Source organism: Strix uralensis, chromosome 8, assembly GCF_047716275.1.
Source record: "Strix uralensis isolate ZFMK-TIS-50842 chromosome 8, bStrUra1, whole genome shotgun sequence".
NCBI classification, from domain to species: Eukaryota; Metazoa; Chordata; class Aves; order Strigiformes; family Strigidae; genus Strix; species Strix uralensis.
In genome coordinates, this window is record NC_133979.1 from 10,911,274 (window position 1) to 10,928,669 (window position 17,396).

At 37.4% G+C, this 17,396-nt stretch overlaps 1 protein-coding gene across 9 annotated transcripts in view; it reads right to left on the reverse strand.

The window, feature by feature from the left end:
• The window catches only part of MAST2 (microtubule associated serine/threonine kinase 2), a 198,158-nt gene that overhangs the window by 39,984 nt on the left and 140,778 nt on the right, over nt 1–17,396 (reverse strand). For 4 of the 9 annotated variants that reach the window (XM_074876149.1, XM_074876152.1, XM_074876156.1 and 1 more), the window contains 5 exons: nt 17,285–17,363; nt 11,572–11,726; nt 10,349–10,414; nt 2,977–3,052; nt 1,453–1,662 (listed from right to left, as the gene is read on the reverse strand). In XM_074876149.1, the coding sequence (XP_074732250.1) occupies nt 1,453–1,662; nt 2,977–3,052; nt 10,349–10,414; nt 11,572–11,726; nt 17,285–17,363 (586 nt within the window). Of the gene's footprint in view, nt 1–1,452; nt 1,663–2,976; nt 3,053–10,348; nt 10,415–10,485; nt 10,562–11,571; nt 11,727–17,284; nt 17,364–17,396 lie in introns of those variants that run through there. The other 5 variants (XM_074876151.1, XM_074876150.1, XM_074876154.1 and 2 more) reach the window with 2 other exon arrangements.

A 17,396-nucleotide genomic window follows, 5' to 3' on the forward strand; every position in this document is an offset into this window, starting at 1 on the left:
CATGTCTCTGTCGCCAGGCCCCGCAGTAACGGCTGGGTGATGCTCATCCTGCCCAGGAAGGCTACACTGTCACTTTCAAACTTCAGAAACATTTTCCTCTTTTTTAAAGACTATGAATACCGAACAATTTCTTTGACTAGATGCAGTTTCTCCAGCCCTGGATGGTGGCATCAGTGTCAAACTCTTGTGCGGCATCCAAAGAACACCACTTATACCAGGAAACACATTTTTTTAATATTAAATACATCCACAGTGGTTACTGATATCCCATAGGGAGACAACCATACAGGCCCTCAAAAGATATTCCCTACCTCTCTTCATCTGTCAAAATTATATTTCCCATCCAGACAGAATGCCACAAAACCAAACATGAGTAATTTTTCTCCCATGCACAACAAGTACCAGGGAAATTGCAGCCACGCTCATATAAATTGGGTAGACAAAGATTTTAGCTGATACAAGGGAAGATTCTGCAGTTTTCACAAAGCTTTTTAATAAAATAATTGTATACTACTATAGTATTTTTATTCATCTGCCAGTTTCTAATGTCTGGAAAGAGTGGCAAAGGGGCACAAACTACTGTAATTCATGTCAGTGGGTTGGTAAACTGATCAATGACATATAAACACATCTTCACCAAATAGATTAAAAATCATCACAGAAAATAATTTAGTTCAGGTGTTCTGTTTCTAGGTGTCTCCATGATATTTGTTCTCTGAGCCTGCAATCTTTATAAATCCTGTGTTTTCAGCTTGCTATCTCCTTAAATCAAAGCAGAGCATTAGGAAGACATTCCCAAACAGAGGCCTGGACCCAGAAACTGGTAATAGCACTGACTCTTCACAACAGCTATAGCAGAAATTCTAAGATTTTTTTTTAATTTAATATTATTTACATTTTAAAGGAAAAGAGCAATTTTTAATGAGTAGCTGAAGCATACTGAACATGCATTAAAATTGTGCCCCCTTGTGTATTTTCATATGCTTTGAACAACACAAAACACATAGAAGTACTAAAAAACCTACAACTGGATGAAGTTCAGATCAAGAAAACCTTTTATGAAAAATTTACAGCAACACTACAGACTATGGTGTTTTCACTCCTTGAAGGTACTATTGTAATTAATAAGTCATTCAGAGTCTTGAAGTACATGAAAGAAGTTCAGTAATTCCCTTCATCTGGATGAACCCAATTTTCATAAATGGTAAAGACTGCCTCTGACTTACTCATATGCATATTTAACTTTTGTACAAACGAACTGCACAGGTGAAATGATTTGCTCAAATTTGCCCATGGCAGATCACAGCAGACTGGAGCAACTCAGATCTCCTGACGCTTCCACCCGCTGCCCTTCCCCTAGAAACCACACTGTCTCTCCTAAAATCAAAGCTCTGGCTTACTGTTTAAAGTTTCAATCAAAACAATATATTCTACTTTCCAGAAAGCACTTACATCCTGGAGAAGTTTCTCCAAGTTTTCCTGCAGCTCATAAAAGTACCGAGAAGTAATAAGACCTTCACGTGATTTATCTAGGCAATCTCTGGCCAGTTCAATAACTTGATGATGAATGAAACTTAGGACCCCATCTGCTAATTGCAGCACGTTCTCTGGAGCATTAGAGGCAATAAACTCAGCCAGCCGTTCTTCCATCTGCGCCGTGGCCTAAGAGTACAGAATAAACAGAAATTATTCTTAAATTTTACTATCCCAGAACTTAAACATAAACAAGTAGGGTACTAAAGCAACACACTCTTAATTCCAAAATGCATGATGCTTAGAAAAATATTCCAAAATACAGTAGCATTTTGCTGAGAATAAAAATAGCATACCATAGGCAAAAGTTATGTTCACATGAGGAAACAACAAAAATGAATCGGAACACACTTTCTGAAAATGCTAATGACCATAAAAATATCCTGGTCCTGAGGCTGTATTCCTCCTTGGGTCTCCAGAGTAAGGATGTAAGATACGAATCAGTTTTCAGAACTTTTAGGCAAGACCATGGAACCTGAAAATCATTGCCCCAAGCAATAGATACATGGCATTTCTATCACTATAAGCACTGATATCCTGTCTCCAGAGAAATATCTATTTTTGCTATTGGTAGAAGAGGAAGGAACGGCCATATCAACAGCCCTGGGATACACGATCTTCTACACTCATTTCAATAAGATGTTAACTTTCAAAGCTTGATTCCACAGATTTTAATATTCAGCTTTTTTAAAAAAAAACAAACAACACACATGTCTCTTCACTGCAGATCACTTCAGCACATTTCAGTGTGACTGAATTCAGACTGACTTTTCTAAAAATCCAAATCTATCTTCATTGATTCTCTGGTAACAAAAGCCCCAGTGGCAAACCTGATTTTTGCCAAGACCTCCAGTATCATTTGGAATAACTTTAAAAGAAAACTTTGTGTTGCTAATATGTAAGCGGAAAGCCTACCAAAACCAAAGAAATTTGGATCGCTATAAAGCAAATTTAATGCAGTTATACAAGGCAATAACGAGAGAATGTTATTCAACATGTTTTGAAATTACTCTAAAATAGCTTTTTAAAGTATATATGAAACTAAGCAAAACATCCTGGTCTTCCAGTCTTGATCCGATTCAAAATTTTAAGAAAAAGACAAGGATTAGTTAAAAATATATGGAAACACTGGCCTCATAAACAACATGAATGGACTGAGCAGCCAAAGCATAGCCTCACTCCTGCAAGCATTTATCATGCCAATAAAAAACATGAGAAATTTAGTTAATCTGATGCACATACACAAATACATAAAGCTTTTCTATTGCTTCTACTGCAGAATTAACATGTGAAGCAGAGGAGGCAGCTTCAAACTCTCAGCAAAATGCACTGCTTGGAAATCAGAGGTAAGAGCTGGGCTCCTTCTCCAATGAGCACAACAAATTAATTCTGAGCTTGGTCACAAGTTCATTGAATACATTATTCAAAAACGTGATTCCTTACCTTTGGAAACCTTTCTTTGTACACATGATTCATCATTATTATTTCACTGTCAAAGGAAATTGGGGAGCGACCCGGACTAGAGGAGAAAAGAAAGTACATTATCATTCACAGATATCACATGAAACCCCTCCAAAATCCAGTGCTGGTCATAATGCTGCCATGCTGACTGTAGCCCTTCCAAAGGTTTGACTTCACTTCAGTAATGGGCATATGCTTAACTTCAGAGAAAATCCTAGCAGGCACTGGCACTCTACAGCCTTCACAGTTAACTCATCTGAAAATTGCTAACACTGCTGTCTTGACGGGCAGAAACCCACCTGTTTTCAGTGAATGCAAGCCCTAATATACAAGCATGTAAAAAAAATCAGTGCATTTGTTGCAGTTACACCTGTTATTTCCCTCGTTCTCTTACTGCCCTCCAAGGTAGTGGTAGCAGCCCTGCTCAGGAAGAAATCACTATTATCTCTGGAGTCTCTAGTGCTGGAAAGGAGCAGAGTAAAATGAAACAAGGAATATCACGCTACAGGAGGGATGCATGAGCAGTGTTATCAGTGTTATTCATCTAAACCTTAAACATAAATACACAAGCAATAGGAACAGAATACTTTTATAAAAAAACTGCATTCCCTTGAGGCATGTTACACCATGGATGCATATGCATGTATGCATAGGTTAGCAAGCAACTTCAAGGCACACCAAAAAACAGGACACTAAATCTTGACAAACTGCATTTATATTACTGTTTGGGTATTTTTTTTTAAAGAAGAGTTGCATCTCATTTCATCACATCTGATGGTATGCAATGCTCTGACTCATTCTGCCACTGAGGACAGCCTGAGTGAGGTAATGCAGATAATCCCCAGCTACAGGACTGCCTACAGCATCTAATTTCTCTGGTTACCTTGTTTCAATGTTCAAGACAAGCAAGCAAGGGCTTCAATTATTTGGCTTATTACATGATCACTGTCTTTATGGTTTTGAGAATACTACATATTGCTAAAAATATTTTCTCTATGTCAAAAAACACAATTTTATCTTGAATGACTTCAAACACTTTAAACTTTAAACACTGAAATGAATCTCTCTAAATGGAATAAATGCATTTTAAACTTGGAATGTATCACAGTTACTACCTTGCTGCTAACCTATTTAAAGAAAAAGCATTCTTTTGGGAACACATACTTACAATTCAAAGAAAATTTAACTCATTGGCTCACAGAATATAGCCATACCAAGCTCTTTTCATGCCTGGTGCTGGAATTCCATGAATTACATTGAGTCTTGTTTTTATTAAGGTTTATCCCTCAGCTTTGGAAAATGTACTTCAGATTAAATCTCTCCCTGAATTTTTATATTAAAGGAGAAAAACTGATTTGGATGTTCTGGATACCAAGTAAAAACATAACTTCATCAACTTTTTTTTGAAGGAAATACATCCCTTAACTTGATAGATAGCTACTTTTAATCAAGGAAAATTGTCTTTAAAAATAAACTTATGTTTATATTCATATATAATGTATGAGATAATAAAAAGAAGGGTAAGAACATTTAAATGTCAGACTTAGAAGCAAATTCCCCCACACATCTAACCTGCTATCTTTATCCTTTTTTTTCTAAGACCAAACAATCTGACACAAATACATGACACTTGTTTACTAACAGTTCATATGGAGCTGAAGAAGTTTATGAACATAGTTATTGAAGAATTCATATTTCTATAATGTATTATTTCTCTGTGTGATTTAAGTAAGGTATAAATTACAAGGATATATAAAGTCTTTGATACTAACTACAGAAATACGGAGGCACATACATACTTCATTTTAACACTAAAGTAGTTCTACTAAAATTTGTGTATGCTTAAGTATTTGCTGTCTTAGGGCTACAATAAAACATGAGGGTTTTTGCCTTTTGCTTTCAAGACACTTTATTCTTATGGATACAGGAAATTAAGAGCTATGCAGAAATCACGCTACTTGAGCTGTCCTGCCAGCAGATCTTGTGTTTCCTTCAGGAGAGCCACAATGATATGGGAGATTATTGGGTTTGCTTTTGTTTTTTATGATTCTGAAAAAAAATAATTTCTTTGCACAAGCATCTACTGATTGGAAAGAAAGTAAACATTATAATCCCTTAACTTCCTTGGGCATTGGCAGTTTTGTCAGCTGTCTTTGGAAGCTGATTAATATCACTTTTTACCACCTAAAACAAAAGACCATCCAAACAACTCCAGATAAAACCTGGGATCAAGGTTCAAATTGTCATTCTAAATACAAATTGACTGATATAACAGGTCAAATTAAATGTCTAGCTGACTATAGCAAGACTGAAACATAATATACTGCACCATAATTTTTTATGTTGATCCTTAGTCTGGGAAACCACAGAAATAATTAGATGGATAACTGACTAACTAATCAAAGGCTAGATGCCAGGCACTGCTGGTTACTTTACAGAACCTTTGAGACACAATCAGGTAAAAAAGAAACCAGGACTGGGCAGATAACGGAATGCCACCAAGGGAGAATGTAAGAAAATTTAGAAAAAGAAAAAAGGAGTTTAATACTTTGTATTGCCATGGCAGCTTTTCAGTTGCAAAAGCTTCACACATCCATCTAGCACCAAAAATTTCACATACAGAACTAAACCAGTCTAACATTTCAAGCCTCACAAAGGAACAGATTATTTTCTGTAAAACAGACGACACATACTGTACACGTGCATAACATTTTAAAACAAAAAGCAGGCTGCTTCTCTTTTCTTGGTGTAGATAGGTAGGTCAAAGAAATTATTATTGTCAGTGAGTTTTTCATTTCAGTAGAGCAGACATTAGAAGAATAATATCTGTCCCCTTAAGCTTAACAGCAGAATGAAGAACTACTCTTTTTCCCTTCTTCACTCTCCCTCCACTTTATGAAATGATGTGGTGGTACACTTCCAGTGACATCTATCTCCCGCAAAGGTTTCTAGACTTCAGCTTGCCAAAACTCATGTGTCTTTATCTGATGCTAGAAAGTGAAAACAGCTTATAGTTATTTCAAGGAGTGGCATTTATAGTAATAACTTAAATCTCACAAAATCTAGTTTAACTGTGACTAAATAAAACTATGTTTATGAATACCTAATTTTTCCTTTACTGTGGCAGTTGTATTTATTAGAAAAAAAACATAAGCTAAAAGCACTGTACTTCCCTCTGCTTTTACCCTGTACATACAGATTTAATTAGGATGTATTTACATCATATTACCAAAGTCAATGTCCATAGTAAAATTAAAACCATAGGCCTTAATTTTCTGTCATTTCCAGACACACAAAGTAAGGCATTTTAAAACTAGAGCTAAAGTTGTATGAATTATAAACTAAGTTAAACCTACTGCTGAAGGTGAGCAGAGCACTGGCCTTCCTCTTCCCCCAAGAAATAAATATCTAAATCATTGACCACATACAAATTACATTAATATTAGAAGCAAGTCATAAAACTCCCCCTGAAAAAAAGAGACAGAAGCAAATATGGACAATCTACATATGTCCATCAAATTCAGAGCAAATATGACTCAGTGCTTCACCCAGACCACAACAATAAGACCTTGGGGCCTAATCCTGTTTCTGGACTGGACAATGACCAAAGGAGAACTGAACTCAGTAGGGCAGAATCCATCTGCTAAAGTCTGAATTTATGCAACATGCACGGTAATAGTGAAATACAGTTTCTCACAGAATGACAACAATCTATACCATGGAGGAAATAATGTAGAAGATTAAATGTGTAACTTTAGATTATTTTTCAGTATTTATTCAAGGATCCTTCTTCCTGCATAATCATAACCAAACAGCAACAGAAAGTCCACACCAGGCAGTTATTCTAGTGCTGCTAGAAAAAGAGAATCGGAGGCAAAGCAGTATATACAGTAATTCTTCTTCCTATGGAACAAGCAAGCAGTGAAACAGAACAGTAAATAGCCTTTCTCACTGAGCACTTTGAAAGTCATTTCTGAGTTTGTTCGCATCCTTTTTGACCTTTTAAATTCATTTTTACAAACACTGAGCTTCAGCTACATTTAGTCTGGGGACAAATACTATTTGTGATTTGTTTTGTATCACTGAACTGTTTTCCACTTCAGCCCTTCTTTATATTAGGAGTGACATTCTTATGAATGTAAGGGGTTTTAAAACAGTATTTATAAATAAAATTAATAAATAAGTAATAATTATATGTGTATATATATGAGAGAACATTAAGAGAAAGGAAATACATTTCAGTTGCAATCTCTTTGAAAGTAAGGACTAATGAGATTTCTCTACAGACTTACACAGGGGCTGCAGCTAGCTCTTTCCAATACTTTAGCATTTTTTATGCATGCCAACAAAGACTGAGACTGCTTTAGACAGAAAACCCAAGTTAAAGTAATGAGCAGTACAAAGCGCAAATAAGAATACCCAGTTTTCCTCATAATAGAAAACCATAAAAATGGTGAAAACAAAAGTTAATAAATTTAGAACAAATCACTTTGAAGAACGTTTTAAAATCAAGTTCACAGAACTCACTGTCTTGAGAGAGAAGAAAAGAGAGACCAACATTATCTGTAACATAGTTAAAATGTATTTTCATAAGAAATAGATGCCTTATGCTTCAGAATATAAAGCTATTATCCTTCTCTGCAAATCTGTGGCAGATGAATCCCTGGTCTGCAGGAAGCACTGCCTGCTCCTCCACAGCTTGTGGTGGACAGCACTTTGGGAAAGCAGCAGCATGAAGCGATGAAACTACCAAGATTACTCAAGTGGTTAAAGCTGACGCTTAAGTGCAGTGAGAAGTGCAGTGAGATGAGAGAGCTCCACAACCTGCAGGATCAATTTTTAAGATAAAAATGGACTACGTGGGCCACTGGTGTGGTTTCACAACACCTATTCCTTCTTCCCATCTTGGGTATTTTATTGTCAGAAACCTTTTTTGGCAACTGGCATTTGCTAGGAATTGTCTCTGTATATTCTTAGTGGCAGGATCTAGCATGTCGAAAGTCAGGTTGGAGGACTGCATTTAAAAACCACTACTGAGCAAAGAGATGAAGGAGCATATTTGATTAAGGATGATCTCATCTACTTTAACTATGTAAAAATTCACTGTTACAATCTTCAACTCTTTCTCCCTAGACAACATTATCCTGAAATATGAAAAGAGATCAAGAAAAGTGGGCAGACTGGTGGGCTGAGTGACTGCAGAGAGGCAGCTCCTGAAGAAGTTGTTGCTAGTTAACTCTACTTTTATCTCTGACATTCTCCACACATTCCCATGTGTTAGCAACCACTAAAGGATGACAAGTAAACAAAACTGGGAAAAGACGGAGGGCACCATCTCTCTAACTTAAAAGAGTAATGATGCCAAGTTTAGTGCAAGAATTCATACTCTCCATGCATTTTACTCCTGGGAGAAAAGATCTGCTTCAGGTAAAGCCCAGGATTGTTCTCAACAAAGTGCATGTAGCCTGGGAATCTCTCTGTTGGCCAATAACTTAAAGGATTTGAAGACTGTATTACCAAAAAACAGAAAACAGTGGAGAGATGATATTTAGGAACTACTTCTGCAGGTAATAAATATTCTCTTCTACTGAAGACATATAATAAGCACAAAAACAGGTGGGACACAAGGAAATACGTTCTTTCATTTAGTATGTCAGTACTGGATCTACTGGAGACGGATGAGAGAACAGTCTCCTGGCTTTAGCAATCAGCTTTAAAAGCACATCTTACTTTTGGATTCCAGCATTGGTCTCATGCTACCTCCTTCACCCTGCACAGTAAAGAAGCTGGGAAAGAACCAATCCCATTTCTTTGGTGTAGGAATTTGGGTGATTTCAAATAAGGCATCATTAGTATCTTCAAGCCACACTGGCAGAACACTTCAAGCAACAGAGGTGCTACCAACTTGTCAGTGTACATCAGCCAACGCGCTACCCTCCACGACTGTACGTACGCTTTGATAGTTCTTTTATCCAGTTTGATTGTTAAGACTGCTCTGTATGAACAGAATTTGTAGCTAGGTACAAGAACATGATAAATTTCTAGTCAAAGAAGTAGATTTCTCCAAGAGTTACATCTAGGCAATACTCTCCTCTATCTAGGAGCAGAAAAGGATCATCTGATACTTCTAAAAAATCTTGGATTACACAGACCCTCAAAAAAACCCAGTCCCAGCATTTGACAGTGACATCTCAAAATACCAGCTTCTCTCTCATAAATAGAGATGTAAGGCTGCAGTTATAAAGGATGAAAAATGAATACATGTTAACAATCGGTCATAAATATCGGACCATCTTTTAAATTACAAAGCTGTGACGGCCAATTAAGGAAAATGTCTGATGTATTTTTTTCATCTGCTTTTCATTAAAGCTGATCAAACAAGACCATTAAATACTTATGAAAATATTACATTTTTAGAAAATTCCTGATTAATTTTCAACACATTAACTGCTCAGATTTTTTCATTTTTTAAGTAAGTAAAAATATCCTCTCACCAAGTGAGCTAACTCTTTCATGTGGGCAAATAAATAAGCCAACTGTGCAGTGAATAAGGTCTGGTCTTCATGTATTTCAGTACTTTGTTTACAAGGACACGCTACTCTGTCAAAGAAGGTGTTTGCTCCTGCAAACATTGCTCCAATTGGTTGGATTGACATATCAATTTTTCTTTGAGGTGCAAGGGCCAGTAGTGGCAAGGGTGCTTTAGAGTCACACAGCCTCACAGTACTAGCAATAAACAAAATGAAAAACAAATCAGGCACAGTAAGTTTAAAGAATAAAATTACTTAATTCTAAGCTTTGGAATACCTATAAGGCTGGCCATTATCACACTGAAAACGAGAGAGCACTAGAGAAAGCATTCAAGAGAGGAAGAAGATTAATCACATAGTTATGTGACACACTGAATTAATCTAGTCTCGTCACAAACTATAAACCTACTGTATGATAACTCTGCTTTTAAATTGGCTCACAGAGGTAAAATGCTCAGCAAGTTGACAATCCATATTAACAAGGAAAAAATAAAATTGGGCTCTTCATTTTAATGTTTATATCATTCTTGCATTAGCAAGAGTATCTTATACTTCATTATGCCAACAGTAATGTGTCTGTGTTAGAAAGGACAATAATTACTTTAGTGAAGTGTTGTCTACCTACAGTAGCTGTCTTATCTATAAAGAATTAGTACTACTACAGTTACACTACTCAGCAATAGTCAGCATTAACAGTGATGACAAGAGGACTGAAGGAGGATTATTGTTCAAAGAGACTTAGTACAAATCATATAACTAGTCTTTTAGTACATGGCAATTTGCGGAGATCACAGGCTGAGTGTGCTACTACCCATAGCACTTACCTGCTCCTGTAGATTACTGTGTAACTACACTTAGTAAATCCATATGCAATTACCGTGCAGCCTGCACTGAAGTTTAGAACACACAAATAATTACAAATAATCATGAAAGGTCAACTCTGCCATGACATGATACTCACCATGGCTTTTTTGTTGTCTTAACCTGTTTCACTTCCTTCTATTTCAAACCCCGGCCTAGGGCCTGAGCTGGGCACACTGATTCAGTATTTCCAGATGGCAGAGTTTCTGAATCTTATCCATTAATTTCAAGGTGATATCCACCTCTGACACCCTCCGATGAGAAGCAGAAGGGAGAGACTTCACCTCCTTGTCCCCTGCTTCACAAGATGCTGCATCTAGAGGCACACATCTCTAGACTTCCATTCACTTGGTCCAGCGCTAAATGCACAGCAAAACTTAAGGCTACGATACAAAATGTTTGTGGATTTATTCCACGTAATTGTTAGAGACCTGCAGGAAAGATTGCCCAGAGATTTTGTGGAATCTCCGTCCTTGGAGATATTCAAAAGCCGCCTGGACAATCTGCTTGAGCAGGGGTTTGGACATGATAAACTCCAGAGGTCCTTTCCAACCTCAGTCATTCTGAAATTCTGTGAAGGATGAAGTTCTAGTTGCTTCTGGTTTTAAGTCTGGAAAAATCAACTGCACAAGGAAATAATCCCTGGATAGCTACCTTTGAACAACGAGTTCGCTGAAGCAACAGGAAAAATTATTCAACTGCTAATGCAGGAGAAATGTTTTCAGCACTATTACAAAATTGCTCTTGGGTGCAATTCCATTTAAGGTTTTGACTTCATCTACTCTAGTTTTCATACTCCTTCAGAAGCACTGCTGGAAAAGTTATTAACAGTGACTGTAACCACTTCTTTATATTAATGCAGCAAAATTCTGAGAAGAAACTTCACTAAAGGAAATCTACATCCTATAAATTTAGTCTGAGATGCTTATGGATCGTATTTTCAGGGAGACATTGTGAAGATACAAAAGCAGACTGTGCTAATCATTTTTCAACCCAAAACCTCAGCATCAAATGTAACAAAAAAAAATCCTTTCTAATTAGGTGAGGTAGGTTAAACATTGATTACAGTAATTTCAAAACCATGTAAAAAACTACATATGACTATCCTTAGATCTGAAAGCACACATAGAAATTTCAATACATGTGTCCAACAACTTAAAAATTCAACAAACAACCTGAAGCTCACCTGAGACTGCGAGATCGAGGCCTCAAGGCTGGAGAATGACGCCCTTCCTCATCCGTGATGCTCTCAGTACTGAAATGCTTTGTCAGGAAATGAAGTTCATCTGCCGTGGGCTGAAAGGGCAGCTGGTGCAGCTTCTCCTGAGATGAGCATGATGACTGAGTACAGAAAAAAATACAGAAAAGAAATGCACTAAACGCATGCATAGGGGTCAGCTAATGAATGGAAGAGGAACGGATTCTGCCAGACACTGCACACTCCAGAGGAAAAGAAAGCTACTTATCAGACCAGGTGCCTCTTTTTACTGTTCTCATTAGGCTAAGCAAACCCTTACATACAATGATAGAGCTGGTGAGATCAGGAAAACTTTGGGAGAAGGCTAGGGAACCATTGCGTCCCATTCTGGAACCATTACATCTGATCATGCAGGTAATTTACTACCAGGAGACAGAAAGGAAGGTACATGAGCACCAGTGCTACTCTGGAAAGAACAAGGAGGTTCCTGGAGTGGTGAGCAACTTTCTTTCCTTTTCCCTCATGCTGTCAGCTCAGGAGTTCACTAGCATGCAGAATGCTATGGAGCTGTGTAGGCGTGAGAGTTTTTGCTGATTATTGGCTCTCATTGGAAATTGTTGCTGTAAATGGTCAGGATTTCATTTGTCCCCTTCCTTTACCCATCAGGCTTCCTCTCTAACGAAGCAGGCAATAAGAAAATGAAAGTAGCTGACTTGGCAGAGTTGTAAGATCAAGAGTTTCTTGTTATAAACAGCTTATTCATCTTTAAATAAGCTGATGCATTTATACGACACACATCCTGTGATATTGATAGACATGAAACTGTTTTAATTCTTCAACCTCAAGAAACCTGAGATTAAAATAAGTATTTGTGGTGTTAATAACATCAAATGTTGGATGTTCCAGGGGAAAAAGCTGTAGATCAACTAAAGAACACATTTTTAATTCTGTGATTTTTCAGTGCCGCCTTCCATTATACAAAAGTAAGAAAATATATTATGTAAGGACAAATTTAAAATCCTCTTTAAAAACAAAGGCGGGGGGGGGGGGGAATGCGCTGAATAACCAGAGTAGCACTGAATAACACCTGTGGGCCTTATTAAAAACATCATCCTAATCTAAGTTCTAAGGCTCCTTATTGATCTGATGAAATTAATTATGTACACTGTTCCAGTGGAAAAACTTTGTCTCTTGCTACAATGACCCTCACTCAAACTGGAAAGCACTGCATCCTAGTACCAGAAGTATGGTATACACATAACACGCATGACCAAAGCTTTAACTCACCTAGCGTGCTTTTCTAGACTTATTTGCTGATGATGGTTTTTGGAAAAGAAAGCTAAGAATTATAGCCAAGCAATGAAAGCCAAATGCTGACAAGGCTTTTCATCGAGTCCTGCGTGTTTGTAATGTTGATAGGAAAGAGAAAATATTCTGAAGTCACCTAAAACAGGTACATCCAAATTTGTCAAGAAGCTAACAGCTACACTTGAACTGAATTAAAACTAAGCAGACTGTTGCAGATCCTAACATAGTCTTATCTAGAGAATTCTAGACAAGACTGAGATGGAGATCTGAATGTGAGAACTTATAAACCTAAAGATCATATTCTTTGATAAAAATATAATTGGCTTCAGACTTCTACTCCCCCTGCACTGCATAGAGGTATTTACAGAGAAGAACCCCCCGGAGAGCCGTGGCACATACACGAACTCCCCAAGCATGGCTGGAACTGGAAGCCACTACCTCCAATGTTTTCCTTCAGGCAGGTGTAGGTGCAGGGATCATGTTGGGAAGTCATCTCCAGCACAGTGTCCACACAGTGATGATTATTCGGATGGCGTATCAGCTTACACTGGTCTAATCCACACTGAAGCCAAGACAGAGGGTCTGGGTATTTGATAGCCCACAGCTATTCTGCTGTGCACACTGCTTATGCCAAATAGAGGAAAGATTCTCTCCCTGTAGTACAGAATTATGCAAGCCCTGTTTGACTTCCAAAGCTTTCTTTGATGTCTTTCTTTGTATCTTACACAATACAAGGAGCAGGAAGAAGTACCTGCCTATGAAAAGACAGCAACGCTTTTCAAAGAAAAGGTACGTGTCAGCTGACATCCCATCCATGATGAACAACATGAATCCTGCAATAGAGCAGGAAGTACTAAAGACACCTTCCTACAAACCTGCATTAGCAGGTATTCAGGTACTAGCATTACAAATACATGTCTTATTCAAAACAAAATTGAACTAGAACTACCACATTAAGGAAGGTTAGCACGTCGTTACTAGTTACTAGAGTTAGAAAAAAAAAAAAATCAAAACCGGTAAGTCTAGAAAAAAGCATAAAAACCCAAAAGCAAAATCACTGGGGAAGCAGTGCTAGTCATCTCATGGATGACCCAACAAAATCCTCCCTCCACTTTCTCTCTTCCACAGTAATGAGATCACAAAGTTTATAATTCCAGAGAATAATTAAAGCGACCCCTGAAGATAAAGACCATGATGAGAAATGGACTTTCCTCTGCCAAGGGCTTCTCTAGCAGTCTTAAGGCGTACAACCTTCCAATGAAAAAGCATGAAAGCAAAGTGAAACACTTCTGAAGTATTGATTTTTAAGTAATCACATCACTGTATTCAATATTTGCAGCAGACTAATATAAACATCCCCCTGGTGTCTTAATTACAGATGCAGAATTAGCCAACTGTTCTCCAGTAAAAAAATTCAAGCTAATACTACAGTAGCTTATACATTAACTTTGCATCTAGAAAATGAATAGCAGATTACATGTTTAAACATAATTGTATATTGGCTCATTCAACTGACTGTTCTGTAAACACCTAACTTGAAAGAAGGTCTTCTCCAGCTTTTTGTTGGTCTGATGATACATATCCGGTCTTCATGATTTGTATGAAAAGGGTAAACGTGTATTTTTTAGAAGTGTCATTCCTCATTTGGAAGCAAAAAATAAAGCGGAACCTACATCAGTTTCCACTGATTTTAGACTAGGCAAATGTCTTGGTTTCTTCAGTTGATTGGTTGGTAGAGCAGCTGATCTATGATCACAGAGATGCGGGTCAGCTCTAACTGCCATAGAGAAACTCAGGTCAGCAGAACACAGAACTGATGTTCCTCTTGATATTTAATTTCCTACTGATACGTACACCAGAAAGAAGGTCTACCAGCTTCCTTCTGTCTTACTTGAAAAAGAAAGATAATCTTGAGGACTGATCACACCAAACGGAAGCCCAAATTCTGTTAAATTCACTTCTGCGGCATTAATTTGTTGTGCCCTTTTGACAAGCCCCTTGATTACTTCTTACTTCAGTTTTAAAGTCTGTGCAGGAATAAAACTGCTTATCAACTTCAGAGGTGTTATTCAGATCAATTGAAATTAATTCTAATCTATGAAATACTATAATAGTATTGTCATAGACAAGTAGTAAATAGGATTGGCTTAGAAATGTAATACTAAGTTTAATAGCTCCAAGAATTGCATCACTACTTATTAAACAGCCCATTTCAATGTCTTTCTGAGATTGTAACACTGAACCAGTAAAAAGGACAAGAGATGAGAGACTCAGCCATTTACCAAAAAAAAAAAAAAAAAAGTCTTAGAATTACAGGTTTTAATCTATTTCCTGCAGGAAGGTGAATTCAGATCCACATATGACTGTCACTTCATGCTTCTCATTATACCACCCTGTTTTCTGTTGCTTACAATACTTCTAATACTTACACAATTTGAACGGATGCTTTCTATGTGACATGTTTATCTCAGATTTGTTGTGTTGTTTGTTGGGTTTTTTCCTGGAAAAATGTCAATCAAAATGATCTAGCTATATCTGGGAACTTGACAAGAGACAAATATGCTTTCTTTCCCGTATCAGAAAGCTGAGAACTTCCTAAAAGTAGCTTTAATGTCCCTATTTCAAAGCAAGGACTGATACTTCCCACAGATTTTTTTTTTTGTTAGATTTGCTTTTTCCGTGGGCATCTACCCAAAGGCTGGTCAAACTATAAACTCTTGAAAAACTACTGACCACACCTGCAGGTAAGAAGGACTTACACACTGTAGGCAACTTGGTCTCCAAAGGTGTCATCTTCACAGGCATCCTGGAAGCTCTCAGAGTGACTACCAATGATCAAACTATTTGCATATCATCCATACAGAAATTAACTGTACTTGCTCCATGCTCTCATAGCTTGCACCCAGAAGCAGACTTAGCCATGGCTTATGCCCATAAGGATTTAACCTAAGACTATAAAGGCAAAAGCAGAGATCCTGTTTAACTACAGCTCTCAGGTGCTTGAATATATAATACTGCTTGGCAGTGAATCCAGAGGCATCCTTTTCATGTTGATAATGAAATCTTCTCCCACATTTTTCTGTGCTCCTGCCCATATCTCTGTACACATACACACACACAGAGAGACTTCTCCCACAGGAGACTGAAATCAAGTCACCTGCCTTCTAAGGAGACCAAAAAAACCCAAAAACAAAACCAACTGTCTTGAAGGACAAAAGATAAGAAATTGCGGAAATTGTGCAAACTAGAGTGTGCGGGAATGTGTCTGAATATATGAAGCTATAGAGATGTTAATATTGCAAACTCAAATTTTAATCGTATCAATTTATACTAGAAGACGACTTTTGACCCCAATTTCTTCTCTTGCTACATAGACTGAATTTAACACTCACCTCCTAAGGAATTGTGATGACAAATTTGTGTTTGAGAGGCACTAGAAAGTTTATGGATTAACAGAACAGAACAGCTCACAAGGAAAACAACGATACTGCATTCAGTGTAAGATTTGCAAAACGTGGCGTATTGAGTCCTAATTAATGCAGGTATTACAATTACTAGGAACATACTATAAATAGTACATATAAAACAAAATGATCAGTAGAAGTATTACAGAAAGAGGCAGTGATATGTGACCACACAGTTGAAGAAACCGTAACACACATACAAAAGCGTTACATTAAGTCTGCACAGGTGGTCTTAACATTTCTAATTCTTCTGTGCTTGGTTTTGCAAGGTTGTTACATGGATAACCACAACATCTAGTTTGCATAAACTAAAGAAAAAGATTCACTGTATGAAATATCTGAGAGTTATAAGGGTTAACAAGGCGCTGCTACCTTACTGGTATATAATGACATACTAGCCTCTTTAAAGTACAGAACTCAAGCAAACTGCAGCCAGCCTTTCTAATGACATGTAAGAACTGAAAAGCTTTATTAGGAGGTTCAAATTATTGGAGTTGAGTAACAGGTATGGATTATCAGTTTTTCTTTCCGCTAACCGGATAGCAGAGGTTTCCATACTAAGATCTTGAAAGCAGACAAGAATTTAATTTCCCAGTCATAAAAAAGCTAAGAGCTGGCTAGTAATTGTGCACTATCTCTTAGAGTCCTGCCACTTCTGACACATTGTGCCTCTCAACTGATCAGTCGAGCCAAGTGCTGCACTGGGATTTCACCAATGCTAAAGGCAAAGTGCAAGATGATAGGAGCTGGGAAATGGAGGAAAAAGCAGCAGAACAAATAATTAAAATAATTTTTAAAATAATTAGTATATTAAATAATGTTAGCAAAACAATGAAGAAATATCAGATATTTTAGTAAAGACTCAGAAGCTGATTTGTTAGGGTGTTTTTGTACAAACTGAATTGCTTGGAAAAGACTGTGCCACTTACTGAAACTGTTGAACTGGGAGTGTTTGTTCCATATCCAGATGAAGGAAGGGAGGCCAAGGACCAGCGGCGTCCATCCGTTCTGGGGAAAAGAAGCAAGGGAAATTACTGTCAG